Consider the following 19,770-nt stretch of genomic DNA (forward strand, 5'->3'; position numbering starts at 1 on the left):
AACAATCTTAAAAGGCAAAAATACATAATTTCCTGGTATTATATGTAAAATCAACATTGTATAGTTTTATTCTTGGAAAACTGAACCAAAGTAAACGTTCACCAGATAAGTTACCTTGGTTACTGTTCTATATTTTACATGTGGCTTTTCGGATATGGAGACAGAAAATCCCAACATTTGCATATTTTAACCTTTAAAAACTGTTTCCTCAGGAAGACAGGAGGCTATTATTATTATCAGAAATCTAATATAGTTTTCTGATGATGTTAATAATAATAATAATAGCCTCCTGTCTTCCTGACCAAGAAACGTATTACAGAAACATATTATAGACAACAAACTACTTTATCGGATGCTTGAACACGTTATACAACATTTTGTGATCTAACACATTTCCCCTTTTCCTTTGTAGTTTATATTTGTTTAAACTAGGAATAGCTCCTCAGATCCAGGACTTGCTGGGGAAAGTAGACTTTACAGGTACCTTTTCATCTTTGTTTGCAATATTTTTGTTTGTTTACTCCTCCGTTATAGCAGCTTCTAATAACACTGGATTTGTGTGACAATTTTTTCTGTACTCCCCCAGCATTCTCCATATTATTGTGCCAAAGTGGGTGTAGAATAGTTATGTAAAGAATGTACTCTAATTCATTAAAATATGCTAGGTAAGAAATGCTTGTGTTTTCTGAGCTGCAGATTTCTCAGACAGGAGAAGGCCAAGGAGAATCCTAATTATGTTAAGGTGCACAGGTTAACCCCTGTCCCTAGGCATATATTGTGCATACTTTTGCAATGTAAACAAATTACAGTATAAGCAGTTTTTTTCATGTAACTCTTCGGTTTTCTTTTCTCTACTCCTTTTTAAATAGAGGAAGAAATCAGTAACATGCGGAAAGAACTGGAGAAGTATGGTATACAGATGCCTTCATTTCATAAAATCGGAGGTATACTAGCCAGTGAACTCTCAGTGGATGAAGCAGCATGTAAGTTTACCTAATCAGAGTGTTAGAAGCAAACATTCTGAATTGTTATTTAAAATGTGGCCAAAAGTTCCTTTAATTTAAAATATCATCAGAAAGCCAATTTGATTAGTTTTAGCAACCTTCCTTTTTAAATTCTGCAATCTGAATACACAAAAAACCTCCTCTCTGACTTGAACTAGATAGATATATAACCCAAAGGGTTCCCAAACTCTCATGGTTCACAACTCCTTAGTCTTTCAGTAACTTTTTCATGGCTTCCATAGACCAAAGAAATGCTCAAAAATGTCTATTTAGCCTCAGGTTCTGACAACCTATCAGTTCAAAAACATACAAATGTGAGATCAATAGGTACCGCTTCTGTGAGAAGATAATGGCTCTCTATGCAGTCATGTGAGGCACATGATCTTGGAGGTGTCTACAGACACCGCCGGCTCTTCGGCTTAGATATGGAGATGAGCACCAACCTCCAGAGTCGGACACAACTAGACTTAATGTCAGGGGAAACCTTTACCTTAAGTAGTTAAGTACAACCACCTCAATAAGTTTTTAGGAATTGATTTTGAGTGGAAAATGCTGTTGGAGGTAAAAAGATTTAAGTTTCCATCCTACTTATTAAAATTGTAGGTGTATTGTTATGTGCTATCAAGTTGGCTTCAAATTATGGTGTACATATGAATGAGAACCCACCAAGATATTGTGTTATTAATGGGTAAACATTGCAGATTCAGGACTGTGGCATCCCTTATTGAGTAAATCCACCTATAATGGTTATTGCTGGTGTTTTGTGCATTCTAGTCATTTTCAAAAGGTTCGACTCAGAGGGGTTTATTGGCAAGATTGGTTCAGAGGATGTTTGCCTTTGCCTTCCTCTTAAAAAAGCTCTTCTAGATATACAACTCAAACTTTTCATTGTAAAAGCCATTTGAGAACAAAACAGTCCACTAACATTCGAATGAGATTCCAAAAAAAGATGGAAAGTTAGTCTACTTGATAAATGTTGAAACCAAAGGCGGGTATTTTATAGAGCGTCCAAAGTGCTTGAAGAGTGGAAATGATTGGAAGCAGAGGTGGCAGGAACTATATGGAATATCTCCTCATGGATGGATCAATGTGGAAAAGAAGGAGCATTTTCAGTACACTGATGTTGGAGATCTCTGTATTGAGTAGATTGGTGTGAAGAGAGAGATGGTTGAGGAGAAAAAACCGTGTTAGCTTGATTCTCAGTATATTAATTTTGAGTGTCCTGTTGACATCAATAATTCTCCTGGTCTCCTCCCTCCTCCCCCTTCAGTGTACAGAAGCTTTCCCAGAACAGACACAAGAAGGAGAATTGGGGAGGAAAAGAATGAGGATAACAGGAGGGATACAGATATCTACATGATTTATTGACGTCGGTATGATTCACAAAGTTAAAATGCCAAGAGAAACATTGACATCATTCCTCTTCTTCCACCTCAATTTATTCAGAACTATCCCAGATCAGTGTACTGAAAACTACAGTTCTGGATGTTAATCCTGATCCATGTTAACTCCAATATAGCTCTAATCCATGTTAACCCTCTCCTCTCCCTTATCAGTCTGCAATAATCAGTTCTCGCAAACCAGTGTACTTAAAACCTTACCATTGAATGTTGTTGTTCACCGTAAACCAAGTTAATCCTAAAATATGTGAGATAAAAATCTGTCATTTTCTACTCTCCTTATTCTTTCCTCCTCTCCAATATTCCATATGGGGTGTTATCCTACCCCCTCTCATAGGTCTGCATAGAAGAAGGATAAGGAAGCAGAAGATCAAAAAATCAAGCTTTGTCTTTGCTGGAAGTGAAGTTTCCCCTTTCTCTAATTCTTTGAAATATAAATATAATATTTAAAGGGCTGCAGCTACTGTCCCTATTCAGAACACTGCTTCTACTTCTGATGAGTTTGCATAGATAGCTGAAGTTCTTTATTGAACAATCTATAGCAGTGGTTCTCAACCTGTGGGTTCCCAGATGTTTTGGCCTTCAACTCCCAGAAATCCCAACAGCTGGTAAACTGACTGGGATTTCTGGGAGTTGTAGGCCAAAACACCTGGGGACCCACAGGTTGAGAAACACTGTCCTATAACAACCCTTCAAAGCTTGGATCCTCAAACTTTTTAAGCAGAGTTCATGGTCCCTCACTGTTGAGGGACCTGACTATAGTTTTAAAAAATGAACGAATTCCTATGCACATCTTATTTGCCATGAAAAAAAAAATCATTCCAACATAAACTTAGCAGTATTTCAATGAAAACTGTGAGCCTGCTTTTGGTTGATGAGATAGACTAATTAATTGGGATTAGTTTTGTTGTGTGCCTTCAAGTTGTTTCAGACTTAGAGCGACCCTAATTCTAAAGTTTAACATGTGGGCTGGGTAAATGACTTTATAGGGTCACATCCAGTCCATGAGCCTTACTTTCGGAACCCCTGCTTTAAAGTATAACACTTCTTTTGTAGATGGAAGGACAAAGCAAAATCTGGAATGTTGTCATTGGCATACACTGGTACAGGGTCTATCATGCATACTTTTTGGAGTAGTGTGCACTGACAGCATGGAGATGGTAGAGAAAGCTGGAGGAAACTGTTTTATGGGGTCCTGAGGAGCTTGGGAGCTGGCAGAGAAACTGTGTGTTGTAGAAAGAGGATAAAAAAATAAAGTGCAGTCAAAATTTCAGATGTGAGACCCTTAACCAAGACTAGGACCATAGTGGGGGAGATGGCCAAAGGGCTAAGACCGTCTGTCTTCTCAGGCTAGGTTCCACATCTGGATTGGGTCTCCTGCATTTCCTGAAAAGTATATAAAAGGAAATGCATTTTTATTATGTAGATCATTAAAATATCATTCCCAGTGTTGTTTTGCAATATCTGTTTTGTCATTTTCAACTTGTGATGACCCCAAGGTAAGATTTATTTCTTCTTCTGAGATTGAGAAAGTGTGACTTGCCTACTGAGTTTCTATGGCTGATTGGGGGTTCATATTTGGTCACTGAAAGAGGAACAATCTATAAATCCAATTAGCATCACCTTTAAACAGCAACAACAACAATGGATTCTTCTCTTTTCAGTGCATGCTGCAGTAATTGCGATTAATGAAGCTATTGAGAAGGGAGTCGCAGATCAAACTATCAAAACACTCAAAAATCCAAATGCCATGTTGGTCAATGTGGATGATGGTCTTGCCCATGCATATCAGAAGGAACTATCTGAAGCTAAGAGGAGAAAAGAAGAGAATGCAAGGTTGAAGGTACGCAAATGGGTCACTGGATGTAACCAATGGAGCATGTGAACTGTTTCATGTGATTGTTCTTTATGTGTAAAGATAAGACAAGAGTACATTCTTACCTGAGCAGCTCTACAGCAAAGATTAATAATTACAACCATATAATAAAGATTGCTATGCTCAAGTCACAACCATTGTTTACATTTAAAACATATTTGAACATGTTATTGGAGGTGTGTATTAATCTATCTGATTTTAAAGCTGATAAACAACTTAGAATGCAAAATACCTCATATAATTAGTTTTACATTCTTGCCCAAATGAAGTGTCAGTTGGCACAGGACAGTCAAAATGTTGTTTAGCATTTTTATGGCAGGTCTAAATCTCTAGGTTTGTTAAATTTGCAGTGCCAAGCAGATGGTTGCCAGAAATGCATTTGTTCTTGCAAATCTCTTGTTCTTGTTAAATCCTTTTAACTCATTTATGACCCTAGAGCCACATACATTTTTCAATAAGAAAATGTTCAGTAAACAATCTACATCTTGAGACTATAAAAAGTGGAATGATCCACCTTTTTGAAATCATATCCAACATATCAAAAAGCTGAAATACATTACAATTAGCATGACTAGTTATAGAAATGCCTAATTTGGGGAAAGAACATGAACTCAAGATTCATATTTCTTGTTCTTGTTTGCTTTTTATGGATGTTTAAACTCTGAGATTATTTAGAAAAAGTTCTATTTTCTTTTTTTCATATATATGTGTGTATGTGTGTGTGTGTAGATACATTTATAGATTTTCCTACTCAGCTTTTCGTCCTGCACCTGCTCCACTACCAAGATACCATTCCAGAGACAAAAACAGTCTAAGAAAGATATAATATATATCTAGCACTTATCTCTCTCCTTGAAAAGTAAGGGGGCAGAAAAGAACCACTCCATCTATTCACCAAAAAAAAAATCAAATCCCATTTCGCAAACGCAAGATTTGGCAAAAAATGGAAATAAAAATTACACCAAAGAAAATGAATTTCCCAAACTACTCCGTCTCAGAATTGGGTACCGGCTGAGAGCAGAAGAAGAAGACAAAATAAAAAGAAGGAAGGGGGAAAAATAAAAATACAAAGAGAGAGACAAGTACATAAACAACTCTGAGATGGAAGGTTTTTTTCCCCTCCCTTCCCTCTCCCGCCCCTACTCTGAATAGAAAAAAGTTCTATTTTCAATGTGTACCAAGATGTTTGTTTATAAAGCTATTGTCCTTCCAACTCTATTGTACACCTGCAAAACATGGACCTTATACAAACGTCTGTCATTCTCGACATCTGGAAAGATTCCATCAGCGTTGCCTTCAAAAAATTCTACAAATCTCCTGAGAAGACAGACAGACAAATGTCTGTTCTGGAAGAAGAAAGACCAACAGGATTGAAACTATGATTCTCCGCCATCAACTTCACTGGACTAGCCACGTTGACTGAATGTTTGATCACCATCTCCCAAAGCAGTTACTTTATTCTCAGCTTAAGAATAGAAAACAGAATGTTGGTGGACAGCAAAACAATTGTACTTGGCCATTGTCCATGATGATTCTGCCCCCATGCCAAACACTTCACTATTTTACTATTATGCCTCACTTAGACCTGTCAGTTCTCTGCTATGACAGACAATTACTTAACATACTGTATGCTGTGTGTGTGTGTGTGCATATATAGGCTTTTTGTTTTATTCAGACCATAATGTACAGTAGGTCACTTTGGTTTCAGCACAGCAATGCAAAAGGTTACTTTGTAAGCAGAACATATTGTTTTACTACTTCGGAGATAATAAACTGCTGAACAAATGTGTATATTAGATAACAGATGGTTATCATGTGTTACCTCCTTTTCTTGCTGGCAGGATGTTTATTTTTGTTGTTAGCTGCTTTCAAGTCAGCTTGGATTTATGGTGACCCTGTGAATGAGAGACCTCTTTGTCACACTACCCTCAACAGCCCTGCTCAGGTCTTGCAGACTCAGGGTCGTGGCTGAATGAGTCTATCCATCTGGAATGCTGATTATTTATGTCCAGCGTTCGTCATGCCCATGTATACAGCATATGTTCTAAAGTATTGTACTCCATGTATTTGAGGATTATAGTCCACAAAAACCCATATTAAAAAATCTGCTATTCTTAATGGTGCCATAGGATTCTTTTTCCACATGATACTATATTTTGAAAAAGAACTATGATCGATACACAAGTCCAAACATGCAAATAGTTTCTCTTAAAAATAAAAAGTCAGACCAATTTGTCTTGTATGGGTAATATTGCTAAAGTTTGCCACAGTGTTTCTTTTAGAAAATACAACAAATGGAGTTGAACAGCTGTTTTTGCAGTTTCTCTTCTCCAAATTCTCATTGTGATTTTTTTTACTTGTAATTACTTTCCTGAAACCTGATTTCCCTATTGAAATGTCTGTGTGTGCATGTATATTTAAAGAGAGCATCCATACCTTGAAGTCTTCAGTGGCATCCTGAGATACAATTACCTTCGTTTAATAAATTGTATTTTTGTTATTAGAATGGCTCAATTTTGGAGGAGGAAAGAGATGTGTATGAAGAATTATTGACACAAGCTGAGATCCAGGGAAACCTCAATAAGGTCAACAGTGAGTAATCTTCATTTTACTGTCAAGCCAGAGTTTTCTGAAATTTGAGGCTGAAAAATGCTAGTGTATGCAGTTAATCTTTTTTTGCTCTTTGATTTTTTAAAACTGGTGAATGTTGCTGCTTCAGCAATTACGTTGAATTCTCTGGAGCATTTCTTCCTGTTTCATGACTAAAGTTGGATGATGCTATGCTTCTTTGGCCTTTGCATTCTGGATAACAACAAACCTGATGATTGATTCCAATCTACTTTAACTACTTTCTTCCGTCTTCTGCTGGCTGCAAAATATTGTAAATTTTGACCCCTCTTTTACATGCTGCAAGCCCTTCAAGTTAAGAAAGTGCCAATTCAGATGCGTTTTATGCATAGCGATGCACAGACATGTGGTAGGGATTTCCTTTGAAAAACTGTACATGAAAGAAGGAGAAGATAAAAACTCATTTGGTATATTTCGCTGTCTGTAAGCATTGTTTTCCTTTCAGTTCACATAGCTTTAGCCCAAGTGAACAAGGCTATTGACATGCAAGATGAAGTGGCACTGATGGCAGGCTTGAACCACCCTGCTCTGAGCCTATTGGAAGTTCTGCTGCAAAATTCCACATGGTACCTAGCACAGTTATTTGATTTTAAAGAGCAGAAAACACAGGTAACTGAACATAACATGCTAGTGTGACACTTTAGTTTGCCCTAAACTCCTTTAGTTTCCAAATATGACTTCAACATGTTTTGTGGCCCTCTTAGGATTTGGGGAGTTAGGGGAGAGAGGCTTGCAAACTATTTTCTCTCTCTCTCCATGTACACATGCTTTTCATTTTGATTAGCGGATACACATCATATATCCATTCATACAGGCATCTATAAGCAGATTAAGGGGAAAATATACATATCTAAGATTCAGTGGTGTGCTTCCTCCACAACTGGTGATTTCCCCTGTGCACTGGGGTGGAAGGGAAGGAGATGCCTCATTCCCCTGAGAACTAAAGACCCCTCCTCTGGCAAGGTGGGAAACTTTCTGGAGGAACAGGGTTGTTGTATGTCTTTCGGGCTGTGTGGCCATGTTCCAGAAGTATTCTCTCCTGACGTTTCGCCTACATCTATGGCAGGCATCCTCAGAGGTTGTGAGGTATGGATATGTCACAACCTCTGAGGATGCCTGCCATAGATGTGGGCGAAACGTCAGGAGAGAATACTTCTGGAACATGGCCACACAGCCCGAAAGACATACAACAACCCTGTGATCCCGGCCATGAAAGCCTTCGACAACACATTTCTGGAGGATGTTTGGGAGGTCAAGGAGGATTAGAGTAGGAAGGTATTGGGGAAGTAAGTCCTGATTTCACTCTTGTGTATGGAAGTACTTCATTGCATATACTATTAGATTTAAATTTTAAATTGAAAGGGTATTTTTTGGAAATCTACAGAGCTGCCTGTTCCATAGCAATGATTTGTGAACTTTCTCATAAAGGAATTGCTTATTTTCTAGTTAAAAGTGGGATAACAATTCTGCACAGAATATTTCACTGACCTTAAGCATAATATTCAACCAGCAGTTCCAAGTGTGTCACAGTATTCATCTACCCCTTAATTAGGAAATATAATAAAACATATTTTCCTCTAATTTATCCTCTGATCTGTTAGATAGCAGGGGTTCCTATTATGCTCGACAAAAATGAGATACAGAATGAAGTTAGTATTGCCAATGAGGAAGCAGAATCTCACAAATTTAGTGAGTAAATTCTTGATTTTCACTTGTAACTTCACTACCTGAGTAACTGTATTGTAGAGTAGTTATCATTCCTAGAATCACTGTTTTTTTAACTACTTGCACAGTGCTGTGTATTATCCCTTTTGTTTTGGTGTCAAACAGAAGACAGAAATTGGGTTCACTGTTTTCTCCCACTCGGCTGGTAGCATTAATAGGCAGTTTCATTGAATGTACACTGTACTATTATTATTAATATTATGTTTGTTTATGCTCCACTTTTTCTCTCTACAAGGAGTCTCAAAATTGAAAACAAATCTTACTTGGCTCACATATTTTGTCAATGAAACCTGCTTTGTGCTTTATTAAGAACAGTTTGGAAACATCGAGTGCCTCTAGCGTTGATATAATAGTGTTATTCAATAGTTAATACACAGCCTGTGTTCTCCATTGTGTGTGTGTGTGTGTGTCTTCAAGCCAGTTGTCAATTTATGGTGACCCTATGAATTTCATAGGGATTTTTCGAGTAAGGAATACATTAGTGTTTCAGAAATAGACCTGGTATATTGAAGGGGGTTCTAAATTTGCAGCCGCATCTCTATCATTTGCTTTTCTTCAATTTGTGAAATATATAAATTTTTCCTTTGGGATATTAAGCTTGAAGCACATGTTTATGTCACGCTTTCTTTGGCTTAGATTACTGGCAATTTATGTTTTATCACTTTGCTTGAATCCATCAGTCTAACATCTCTTTGCTTGCTGCGTATGCACCTAAAATACAGCATGAGCAAAGTGTGTGTTTTGCTTATGTTGCATCATATGTTTGCTTTTCTTTTGATATGTGCAGTTTTAATAAGTGTTTAATATCCTTGCTTCACTTGACTTTACTTTGGACACTTATATTTCTGAAAGTATGTTCTATAGAAGTAGTGTCTCTACAAACATAGGATTCTTTAGGACTATCAAGTGTTCTGATTCAGGTATTGTGTTCAGTACACAAATGAAACCATAATCTGAGAAAAGTTCCCCATTTATTCTAACATCTAGCACAGGCTCATGCACACACTGAATAATGTTGTGAGATCACCAAAAGGAATATACTGCCTGTCAAATACGTTTTTAAAAAAATTGAGGATGAGTAGCAAAGGAAATGTCTATCCTTTATGGTGAACATGGCATTGAAAGTATGTAAAGCTTTCAGTGTTCAAATAAAAGGATGTCCACAACATATATTCCAATGCTGCTATTCTTACTTTTGGGTCATATCTGTCTATTCATACATCCCTACTGTCCCTTTTAAATTTTAACTACACTTTTGCACGACTATAAACATATTTCATGGATGCATAATTTGGTCTTCTCTACAGAATATTCCCATTGGTAGCTTAAAGGTGCCACTAGTGCCTGAAGCACATTTCACTTGACTTGGAAGTGACTAATAGGCTTTCTTTGCCAATGTTATTACTCAGTGTATCAAGTGCATAGCATTATATGGATCAGCTGTAATAAGGACTACTGATGTTATTTTTTCCCTGGCCTGTAGAGCTTATCGCAGTTGACAATATCAATATTGCAATTCGTAACTGTGACCCAAATAAGACAGTTGCTGCTCTGATGAAACCTGAGGCCCAGTTGTGTGAGGTTTACCCGTCTGCTGCTCCTGTGTACCAGACTGAGCTCTTCAATCTTCAGCAACAGAATGCTGTGGTAAGATGGTTATATTCACCACATCCTGAGTCCAATTGGGAACCTCCTTCCCTGAGCCCAAGGCAGCCCTGGTGCAGATGGGGCTTATCATATCTCGAAAGCATCCCTCAACTCCCTCCCTCACTGGGCAGGCATCTTCCATGGTGCTCTCACTTATCCTTAGGCATAGCCTCCTCATCTCCATGGGTGGAGGGGAGGCTGAGATGTAATTTCTGGGTGGAGAGAAGGAAGGGCCAAAGCCAGAGTGCCCCCATTGGAGCCCCATTTTCCCTTTTTGTGTAATGCGCACCTTCAAAATTGAGGTGTACATTACATTCAATGGCAAATTATAGTCGAGTAAATACAGGTATATCTATACACATATATAAATGATCAGAAGCATTTTGGATTCTTTTTCAGATTTTTAAATACTTGTATTTACACATACATACATAATGAAATATCTTGGAGTCTAAACATGAAGTTCACTTAGGTTTCATGTACCCTTTGTACACATAGCCTATAGGTGATTTTATATAGCATTTTTAATCATAACAGCATGGTGTGATAAGGACATGGTTTAATTAGATGCTCCTGCTGAAAGAAGAGAAGCCCCCGGTGGTGCAGTGGGCTAAACCATTGAGCTGCTGAACTCAATGGTTCAATCCGGTGGTTCGAATCCAGGGAGCGGGGTGAGCTCCCGCTGTTAGCCCCAGCTTCTGCCAAGCTAGCAGTACGAATGTGAGTAGATCAATAGGTACCGCTCTGGCAGAAAGGTAATGGCGCTCCATGCAGTCATGACGGTCACATGACCTTGGAGGTGTCTATGGACAATGCCAGCTCTTCAGCTTAAAAATTGAGATGAGCACCAACTCCCAGAGTCGGACACAACAAAACTTAATGTCAGGGGGAAAACTTTATCTTTTACTGAAAGAAGAATCCAATTACCAGTATACTTTTTCTTTCACAATAAGTCTGAATTCTAAAGAATTCTGACTCATCCTGAGATTCGAATGCTGTTGGACCAAATCAATACAATTGTGTCATATCAAAATGAAAATATATTAGTATGGGGTCATGGGTAAACTAATAAGAGAGAGAGAGAGAAAGAGAAAGAGAGAGAGAGTCTTAATGTCTAAATGTAAACTGAAGGTTCATTTTGATTTGGTGGTAGAAGCATCGTTTTCTTGTAATATGACTATATTCTTACAGAACTACTTGGCTCATGATGAACTGTCTATTGCTGTTGAAATGCTATCAGCAGTGGTGTTATTAAACCAAGCTCTGGAAAATAAGAATATTGTGGAAATAAAGACACATCTCAGCAACCCATCCATTGGCTTTAATAACCTGGAAGATGAGAACCTGCAACGGTAAAAAAATCCCCATATTTGATGTGTTTCTGTGAGACAGCCATTGCTATTGCAATGCCTAGTAGACATTTAAGGAAAGCTTATTCCCATTGGTTTATAGCTGAATGACTCCTGCAGTGTACTATGTTTTTATCTTTTTAGGGTTTTATTCTTTTTTCATTTATGAAAACAAGTCTATTGTTGAATTCATAAATACTCCTGTAATACATAATAATAACAAGTGTGTTATAATTATCTCTCTACAGTTATGCTGATACCCTGATGTCCATTAAGTTAGAAGCATCATCTCAAGGACAAAAATATTTAAGTTGGAATGACATCCAGAACTGTATTGACATGGTTAATACCCAGGTTCGAGAGGAAAATGATAGTAAGTGTGGTTTGCAAAATACATCAATTGCTGTGAAGGACTGAAAAAAACATGTGTTCCATTAAATGTCATTCATTTTTTATTACTACATCATATTTAATTCATTTAAAAATATCCCATGCTGCTAAGAGGGCAGGTTTTACACAATATTTATTCACAAAAACTTGGAGAAGTGTGTTGCTATCCTCTCCCTCCATCTCTGTTTGGAAAAGAGTCTGGAAAGAGGAGAAAATTTCCATGGAATGCAAATATCACACCATAGCTTCCATACAGAATTTCTCAAAATATAATAATTGGCAGTGACATGGTGGGTTTCATGTCAGTAGAATGATGGATCCATTCTGGGCTTTAATCAAAACTTTGAGGATATTATTCAGGTTGCTAAATCCTATCCCTAGAGCAGGTTCAGTACCTTTGGTAACTCATGTAAAGTTCAGATAAAATCTGATGTGGCTTCACCATCCCACAGACCATCAGTGCCCACTATTATTGGCAGAAAGAATTATTGGGAAGCATGTTGTTCTGTGTTATTTTGCTCTTTTTGTACTTACCAATAACAACACAAATTCCATTAACATTAAAATGTCTATGCAGCCTGACTCATCTTTTCCCAAGGAATTTTCATGGGACAAGTTGCAGAACTTCGATAGAGAACAACATGTTCTGCAAATAACTGGAGATGTAATAACAAGACAGAAAGAACTAATTGACATTTCTCCGGAGTGTTTACCCATCTCTTCTTCCATGATGCTTCCTAGTACTTTAAGAGCAGGTTCTTCTAAGTGTTCTTGCACCCCAAGCAAGTCAGTCTGACACAGAGATTCTCAAATATGATGGGAAATTCTGTTTATCAGTGGAAGACTGGTAGAAAATTAATGTTTCAATTCAGGGAGCAATTTTGAATACTTACATACGAGCTTAACTGTGTATTATTGTTCCTCTTAAACTGTATGTCATAATATGTTTACTTCCGAAATAATTCCTCCTTAATTAGGAATTGTAGCAATTGGTCACATTAATGAGGCCATTGATGTGGGAGATCCCAGAAGAACAGTGGAAGCGCTACTGCTTCCCACAGCAAAACTCCATGATGTAAAGGAAGAAAATGCATGGCATTATCAAGAGGTCCTGAGGAATGCAAAAGCAGACAAATGCCAGGTAGATGTTTCTTCGATGTCTTTCTTCCTCCTTTGCAAAATATTAGATCCTAAAGTTTCCTGTAATTTTCCTATCCTGTCTTGTCCTTGCATGAATATGTATACGTTAAAAACCCTACTTACTGCTGTTATCTCCATAGTGAGGGAAAACACTTTTCCACCCTTGTTAGCTCACTTAGTGTTATCTATTTCAGATGTTCATATTTTGTCAAGAAAACAACATGTCAGTTTATCCTTTAATTATTCCTTTCATATATTTTTATATAAGTTCATTCTTGATATCTACCCTTTCTAATTTAAACAAGAAAAAAACACATAAAATATTTGATGACACTATGCTAACACAATGGTAAAAAAGGATTATTTCTTAACTGCCATCAGTGCTACAGCAAAGTGACACGTTGAAGGATATGGCCAAGAAAGAGAGAAAAAAATAGTGGAGATGAATAATTCCTTCCATACATGCTGCAGCTGGGAACAATTTGGTTTATAGAATCATAAAGTTGCATCCTAAATAGTCATAGATAACATGCTATATGATAAAGAAGCAACTAATGAAATATGTGATGTGTAAGAGATATTTATTACACAATTATGGAAAATGAATGTGTCCTGTATTACTGTCCTGTCGTGTAATTGTAAAATCACAGTGATACTGTTTTTCATATTATTGGATTATTCTCTATTGCTCACTTTCTTTAGTTGCTACTGTTCAGAGCAATTTATGTAACGTCCATTTAGCAACGCCGTTTATGGAAATGAGTAACAGCTACACTGTTAAGGTCGCCATACAAAATAGATAAGTGCTTTATACACTTAATAGAGCTCGACAACAGACTACAGTGTAGAAGAGCAACCAAAGACCTATATGGTGTGTAAGAGTTAATTACTGGTTGATTAGGTAGGTAGGTAAAGGTTTTCCCCTGACATTAAGTCCAGTCGATTCCACCTCTGGGAGTTGGTGCTCATCTCCATTTCTAAGCCCATGAGCCGGCGTTGTCCATAGACACCTCCAATGTCAAATGGCCAGCATGACTGCATGGAGCGCCGTTACCTTCCCACTGGAACGGTACCTATTGATCTACTCACATTTTGCATGTTTTTGAACTGCTAGGTTGGCAGAAGCTGGGGCTTACCGCAGGCGCTCACTGCACTCCTCAGATTCCAACCTGTGACCTTTCGGTCTGCAAGTTCAGCAGCTCCGCGTTTTAACACACTGAGCCACCCGAGGCTCCGCTGATTGGTTAGAGAGTGGCAAATTTGAATAACTGTGATTTCTGTAAATATTTACCTTTCCAACATACTGAATGAAGTCATGTAATTTAAAATTTCACTCATTATATGAGGGGAAGTCTAATTTTATTTTATTTTCTTTAACTTTCTGTTACCATGAATTGTACTAGACCGAAAATCACAAAGTAACTGAACCTGTAGTCCCTAACTTCTCACCTCTGCAGTTAAAATCTGCCCTCAACAGAATTAAAGCTTTCAACCTTAGAATAATGTACATGTACAAGACATTTCATATTATTTGAATTTTATTGTTTGTTATAAAAATAGAAATCTTAAATACTGTATCTTATAATACATTACATATGTACAATTGTGTCATATATCAGAAAGGTGAATGGTGTCATGTTTGTCCTCTCCGGATTGTTTTAATTGTGGGGAGACAAACTACATTGTTGTTGCTGTTAATTTTGGACATCAGGAAGTAAAGGAATGGATCAAGACAACTGTTCAGACTACTGAGACTTAAAGCAATAAGATAAAAGCCATACAAACTGTCTTTAGAATTATAGTGGTAATTGATATGATGAGCAATCAATAGGATATTGCTGGGAGTGAAGCACACAGCAAAAATGCTAAGGATGAGGAGACTGATTTTGATGTACCAGAACCACTTCAGATTGTAAGCTTTGAGTGTCCGAATAATTGAAACATAACAAAAAATAACAATGCAAAGAGGAATCAGGAATCCACCTACTGCTAGAAAAATGAAGTAATAGTGTTGGAGATGTGCCCAGGTTTCACAGTTGTTAGACACATCATGGCAGGTAGTGATATTTAGTTTCTCCAGAGTATAGCTTTGTTTTGTTTTGATCAAAGGTATCATGTATAAGAAAACGAGTGTCCATACTGTCCCACAGGTGAATGTGGATAAGAGTTGCTTAGGCAGATTTCTGTAAGTAAATGGATGGACAATGGCCACGTAACGGCTAAGGCTGATGCAAGTGAGAAGTAGAGTAGAGCAATACATGTTGCCGTAGAAGATGGCAGTCATGATCCGGCACATGGCTTCTCCAAATAACCAGTTATTGCCATTGAGGTGGTATGTGATTCTGAATGGCAGCATGATACAGAATAGGAAATCTGAAATGGCCAAGTTCGTGTAAAATATAGCAGTACGGACAGATCTTATTTTGAAAAACAACATCCATAGAGTGATGGCATTTGATGGCACTCCTATTAAAACAACAGCTATATATATAGCTGGTATTAGCTTGGTGCTCAGGGAGCTGGTGAAGTATTCCTTTGTGACATTGGTTATTTTCAGAGTTGAGATGTTGGAGTTCACTGAGGTGCACTTATTGTCTTTGTTCTGAATGGTCTTTTTCACTTCTTCTATGCAGGAAGGTGGTATTTTCTCATATCCATCTTGTACAGTGCTGTGGAAAGTTTTAGGGACTGTGTGGTTACTTTCTGAAAGTTGGAAAAAATGTGGTTACAGAAGTGTCAACTTATAGGCAAAAACAGTTATGTTCTAAATATCGTCCTTGTTATGTTTTTTTTTTTACCATAAGAAGAGTGACAGGTTTGAGAACCAGTGTGGTTTAAGCATTGAATTATGAATCTGAAGGTCAGGGTTCACATACTCGCTTGACTATAGAAACTCAACAGATGATCGTGGACAAGTCATACTCGCTCATTGTCAAAAGATTATGGCAACCCCCCCCTCCATAATTAACATATATTTCTGATGGTGACATATGCATGGTTTACCCTCCAATTTTAATTCTCAAGCTTTCCTTGTGAGGTAGGTTAAGTTGAGAGCAAGATGTTTACTAGTGAGATTCATGGCAGATTCGGGATTTGAACCTAGGTTTCTCTGAACCAGATCTGACAGCCAGTTCAAAGAAATGTTTGTAGACAGCTGACAAAATAAAACGCTATTAGTAATGAGGAGTGGAACAATTCATCAGAAGGTAATATTTCTCCCTTTGTACTTTGTGAGGTTTTTGAATAAATTATTCAAATGCTCCACATTGGGATGTTTATCCTTTAATTACTACTGTGTTCCTACAAAATACAGCATTAATTCTGCCCTTTAACGCCACCTTCTAAGGCAGGAATCACAGCAGACGCACTCTGTAGTAAATAAATAAGATTTAAGACCACTACAGGGATTGGCTGTTCAATTATTCAGTTCTTGTGCTAGTTTATTTATTTGTGGTTTCCCCTTTTGTATAGCAAACTTGCACTTAATGCAGAAATGAAATAATTGTAAAGAAAAAGAACGAAAATACAAAGTATGGGTGTCTAAACAAGAAAGATCCATGTTTTCAGACAAGTAGGGGAAATGCGATTAGGAAAAGCAAGATAAACAATGAAAAAGGTGGGCCATAGTCAGGAATGTGACTACTTGCCTCCCAGGTATATATGCAGCACCATACCCATCGAAGCTGATCACATCGTACAGCATTTTAAACTTGGGTAGATTTCCACAAATTCATTCTTCAAAAATTCAAGGACAACAGAGAAAATGCTGTCACACAATAGCTTGGCAATTATGATTTCTAGTTTTTTGGTAACTACTGGGGAAAGAAGTAATACCAATTCCAAGTAGAAAAGGAGAGATCTTGAAGAAGGAGCCTGTGGCTGTAGTTGCCTTTGAATAATTTATTGTTTAACACAAGAGCATTACTAGAATGCACTTCTTGTGAACATACCAAATAAAGTAGTTAATCAAGTATTTTATTTCATCTCATCCATCTCATATGCAGTATTTTGGTTTGAATTGCTTTTCATTGTTGTATACCAAGCTTCCAGTTTGATTTGTATTAATGCTTGCACATTATCAGGAAGTGGAGATTTTTTCCCTTAAAGTTGTACAAACAATTGTCGGAGTGGTATTAGCTGCAGGAATGTTACGCCAAAAAACAAACTAATTCTTATTACACTCATTTCTAAAGATCCTTATGACCAAAAGTTTTGTAACTGTTTTGATTTACTTTGTTGTTAATTTCAGGGATTCTTTGTTCTCCTGTGTGTAAAGGTGAATATCATTAAATGTTTGCTAGCTAGGTGTTGCTAATCAGTATTAAATACTGTTTTTTTCTCAAGCGATAATATATGAAAAAAGAAACCCATCTCATTTGAGATTTTCTTTAACTGTCTGCCTTTGTCTTTCTGTTATCTTTAACTTGGTTAATCACTTTCAAAATAAAAACAGTAGAGTACTCAGGCACAAAGCAAATGTCTTACCTTTCTGGCATAGAGAAGAAGACATAAAGAGCAACCAAGTTGTCAGTAAAACCAAAGTTTTCATTGTGGCAGTTGGCGACTCTCAATTTTTAACTGAGCTTTTTAGCTTAGTCGTCATTTTGCTGAAGAGATGTTAGCATTACAAATGCCTGCTGAATCCATCCTGTAAGCACTAGTTCATGATGGGAGCAGGGATGAGTTGTTTTGTTCTTCCTCTCACTCCGAAAAGATTGTGACGCAGAACAGGAGTGGCTGCTTAGAGCCTCAAACCAACTCAGAGAGATTAACTCATGAACTGCCATAAGCAGAGAAATGGATGGAGTGACCTTCCAAAATGATTACAATAGAGAAGTTATGACTGAAGCTATACAAAATCAATGTAGGTCTTCTAAATGTGGTGTTCAGTTTAGGATAAAAGCCCATACATTGATCCTTAACTGTTTAAAAAGGGAAAGCCCTCGCTGTGATTAAAAGAATGAGCACAACTTTTCATACATTTTATAACTTTGAGAGGAACAATACTTATTCATGAGAAATGTGACACAATGTGTATGCTTAGCTGCGGATGTTAGCTGCTGGAGTCCAGCATATATGAACCCGGTGGCACAGTGGGTTAAACTGCTGAGCTGCTGAATTTGTTGACCGAAAGGTTCAAATCTGGGGAGTGGGGTGAGCTCCTGCTGTTAGCCCCAGCTTCTGCTAACCTCACAGTTCGAAAACATTCAAATGCGAGTAGATCAATAGATACCGCTCTGGTGTGAAGGTAACGGAGCTCCATGCAGTCATGCTGGCCACACAACCTTGGAGGCATCTACGGACAATACCAGCTCTTTGGCTTAGAATTTTTTTTTTTTTGTGTCAGGAGCAACTTGAGTCGCTTCTGGAGTGAGAGAATTGGCCGTCTGCAAGGACGTTGCCTAGGGGACGCCCAGATGTTTTTGATGTTTTTTGCCATCCTTGTGGGAGGCTTCTCAAATGTCCCCGCATGGAGCTGGAGCTGATAGAGGGAGCTCATCCGCACTCTCCCCAGGTGGGATTCGAACCTGGCAGCTTTCAGGTCAGCAACCCAACCTTCAAGTCACTTAGTCCACTACGCCATCTGGGGGCTTAGAAATGGAGATGAGCATCAACCCCCAGAATCGGACACGACTAGACTTAATGTCAAGGGAAAACCTTTATATTTACCTTTACCTTTACCATGAAAGTTGTATCCATTGAAAAGTGGAAAAGGTAATTGAAGAAATGTGTTTCAACCTATTGCCAGATTACTCAAATGTACTTCATTCGTATCATACACGTGCAGACATATATTCTTCTATGTAAATGATCTGGAAGATTCCGCCTCACAGTGTCTCTCAATTATTGGAAGAAAGATGAACAAGTTCTTGGAAAAATCTAAATAAGATTCTGTATAGAGGCCTAAATCATACCGTTAGTTCCTACAAGCGTAGAGCCAGTGAATTAGTCGGAGTTAGCTTCATATTGGTCTTCATCTGACAATGGATGGGTTTACTGTAGTTACGTCTAATCAACAGGATTCCAGCCATAAGCTAGCTCATGCATGGGTCTCAGCATTGGATCGTTCTACTTCAAAGGAAGCTGTGGAGCTGGAATGACCATTTCACAGTCTAGTAAAATTGTGGGTCATATTTTTTTTTTAAAAAATGTGCTGATTTTGTAGGAATTTGGTGCTCTAAATCAAAAAATGACCACTGCATACTGTTTTTTCACAACTTAATTTGACATTTCTGTGTTGTAATATATAACTGAATGAAATAAGTTTTGAAATTAATCTTGAAACAATGAAATACTATGAAAAAAGCATCTACAATATATTATATATAATAATAATATATAATACTAGATAATACCCATATAATACTCTAATCAGTTAGGAATCATGTGTTTCCATTTCCCCCGTAATACTTATTTTCATAGTCTTAAGTTTAGCAAATTGACTTCACACCAAGACTTGCTTGGCTTAGGGCATGTTTTAGATTTGTAAACATTGCAGGTTTTACCCCTTTTAATCCCCCCCCCCTGACCTGGCTTTAAAATTATCTCCTCATTTTCTAACATTATTTTACCGCAAAATCCTTGTGTGTGTGTGTGTGTCAGTCAAAGTT

The 19,770-nt window shown here is 37.6% G+C and overlaps 2 protein-coding genes across 4 annotated transcripts in view; one reads left to right on the top strand and one right to left on the bottom strand.

Moving 5' to 3' along the window:
* iqgap2 (IQ motif containing GTPase activating protein 2) overlaps positions 1–19,770 on the top strand; it is a 182,587-nt gene that overhangs the window by 123,744 nt on the left and 39,073 nt on the right. For 2 of the 3 annotated variants that reach the window (XM_062972342.1, XM_062972344.1), the window contains exons 6-15: positions 413–480; positions 870–983; positions 4,069–4,247; positions 6,785–6,872; positions 7,354–7,517; positions 8,510–8,597; positions 10,117–10,280; positions 11,472–11,632; positions 11,878–12,002; positions 12,997–13,160. In XM_062972342.1, the coding sequence (XP_062828412.1) occupies positions 413–480; positions 870–983; positions 4,069–4,247; positions 6,785–6,872; positions 7,354–7,517; positions 8,510–8,597; positions 10,117–10,280; positions 11,472–11,632; positions 11,878–12,002; positions 12,997–13,160 (1,315 nt within the window). The remainder of the gene's footprint in view (positions 1–412; positions 481–869; positions 984–4,068; positions 4,248–6,784; positions 6,873–7,353; positions 7,518–8,509; positions 8,598–10,116; positions 10,281–11,471; positions 11,633–11,877; positions 12,003–12,996; positions 13,161–19,770) is intronic. The other variant, XM_062972345.1, reaches the window with a different exon arrangement.
* On the bottom strand, positions 14,680–17,879 carry f2rl2 (coagulation factor II thrombin receptor like 2). The gene is made up of 2 exons (XM_003216250.4): positions 17,645–17,879; positions 14,680–15,862 (listed from the first exon to the last, which is right to left on the bottom strand). The coding sequence occupies exons 1-2, from the start codon at positions 17,706–17,708 to the stop codon at positions 14,793–14,795; spliced, it is 1,134 nt and encodes a 377-aa protein (XP_003216298.2). The 5' UTR covers positions 17,709–17,879; the 3' UTR covers positions 14,680–14,792.

Source organism: Anolis carolinensis, chromosome 2 (assembly GCF_035594765.1).
Source record: "Anolis carolinensis isolate JA03-04 chromosome 2, rAnoCar3.1.pri, whole genome shotgun sequence".
In the NCBI taxonomy this organism is placed as follows: Eukaryota; Metazoa; Chordata; class Lepidosauria; order Squamata; family Dactyloidae; genus Anolis; species Anolis carolinensis.

Bases quoted from the DNA above. Each gene is read 5' to 3' on its own strand.
- f2rl2 (XM_003216250.4), bottom strand. From the start codon at position 17,708: ATGAAAACTTTGGTTTTACTGACAACTTGGTTGCTCTTTATGTCTTCT. The intron at 15,863-17,644 runs GTAAGACATTTG...TCCAACTTTCAG, and splicing joins TTCTTCTCTATGCCAGAAAG to AAAGTAACCACACAGTCCCT.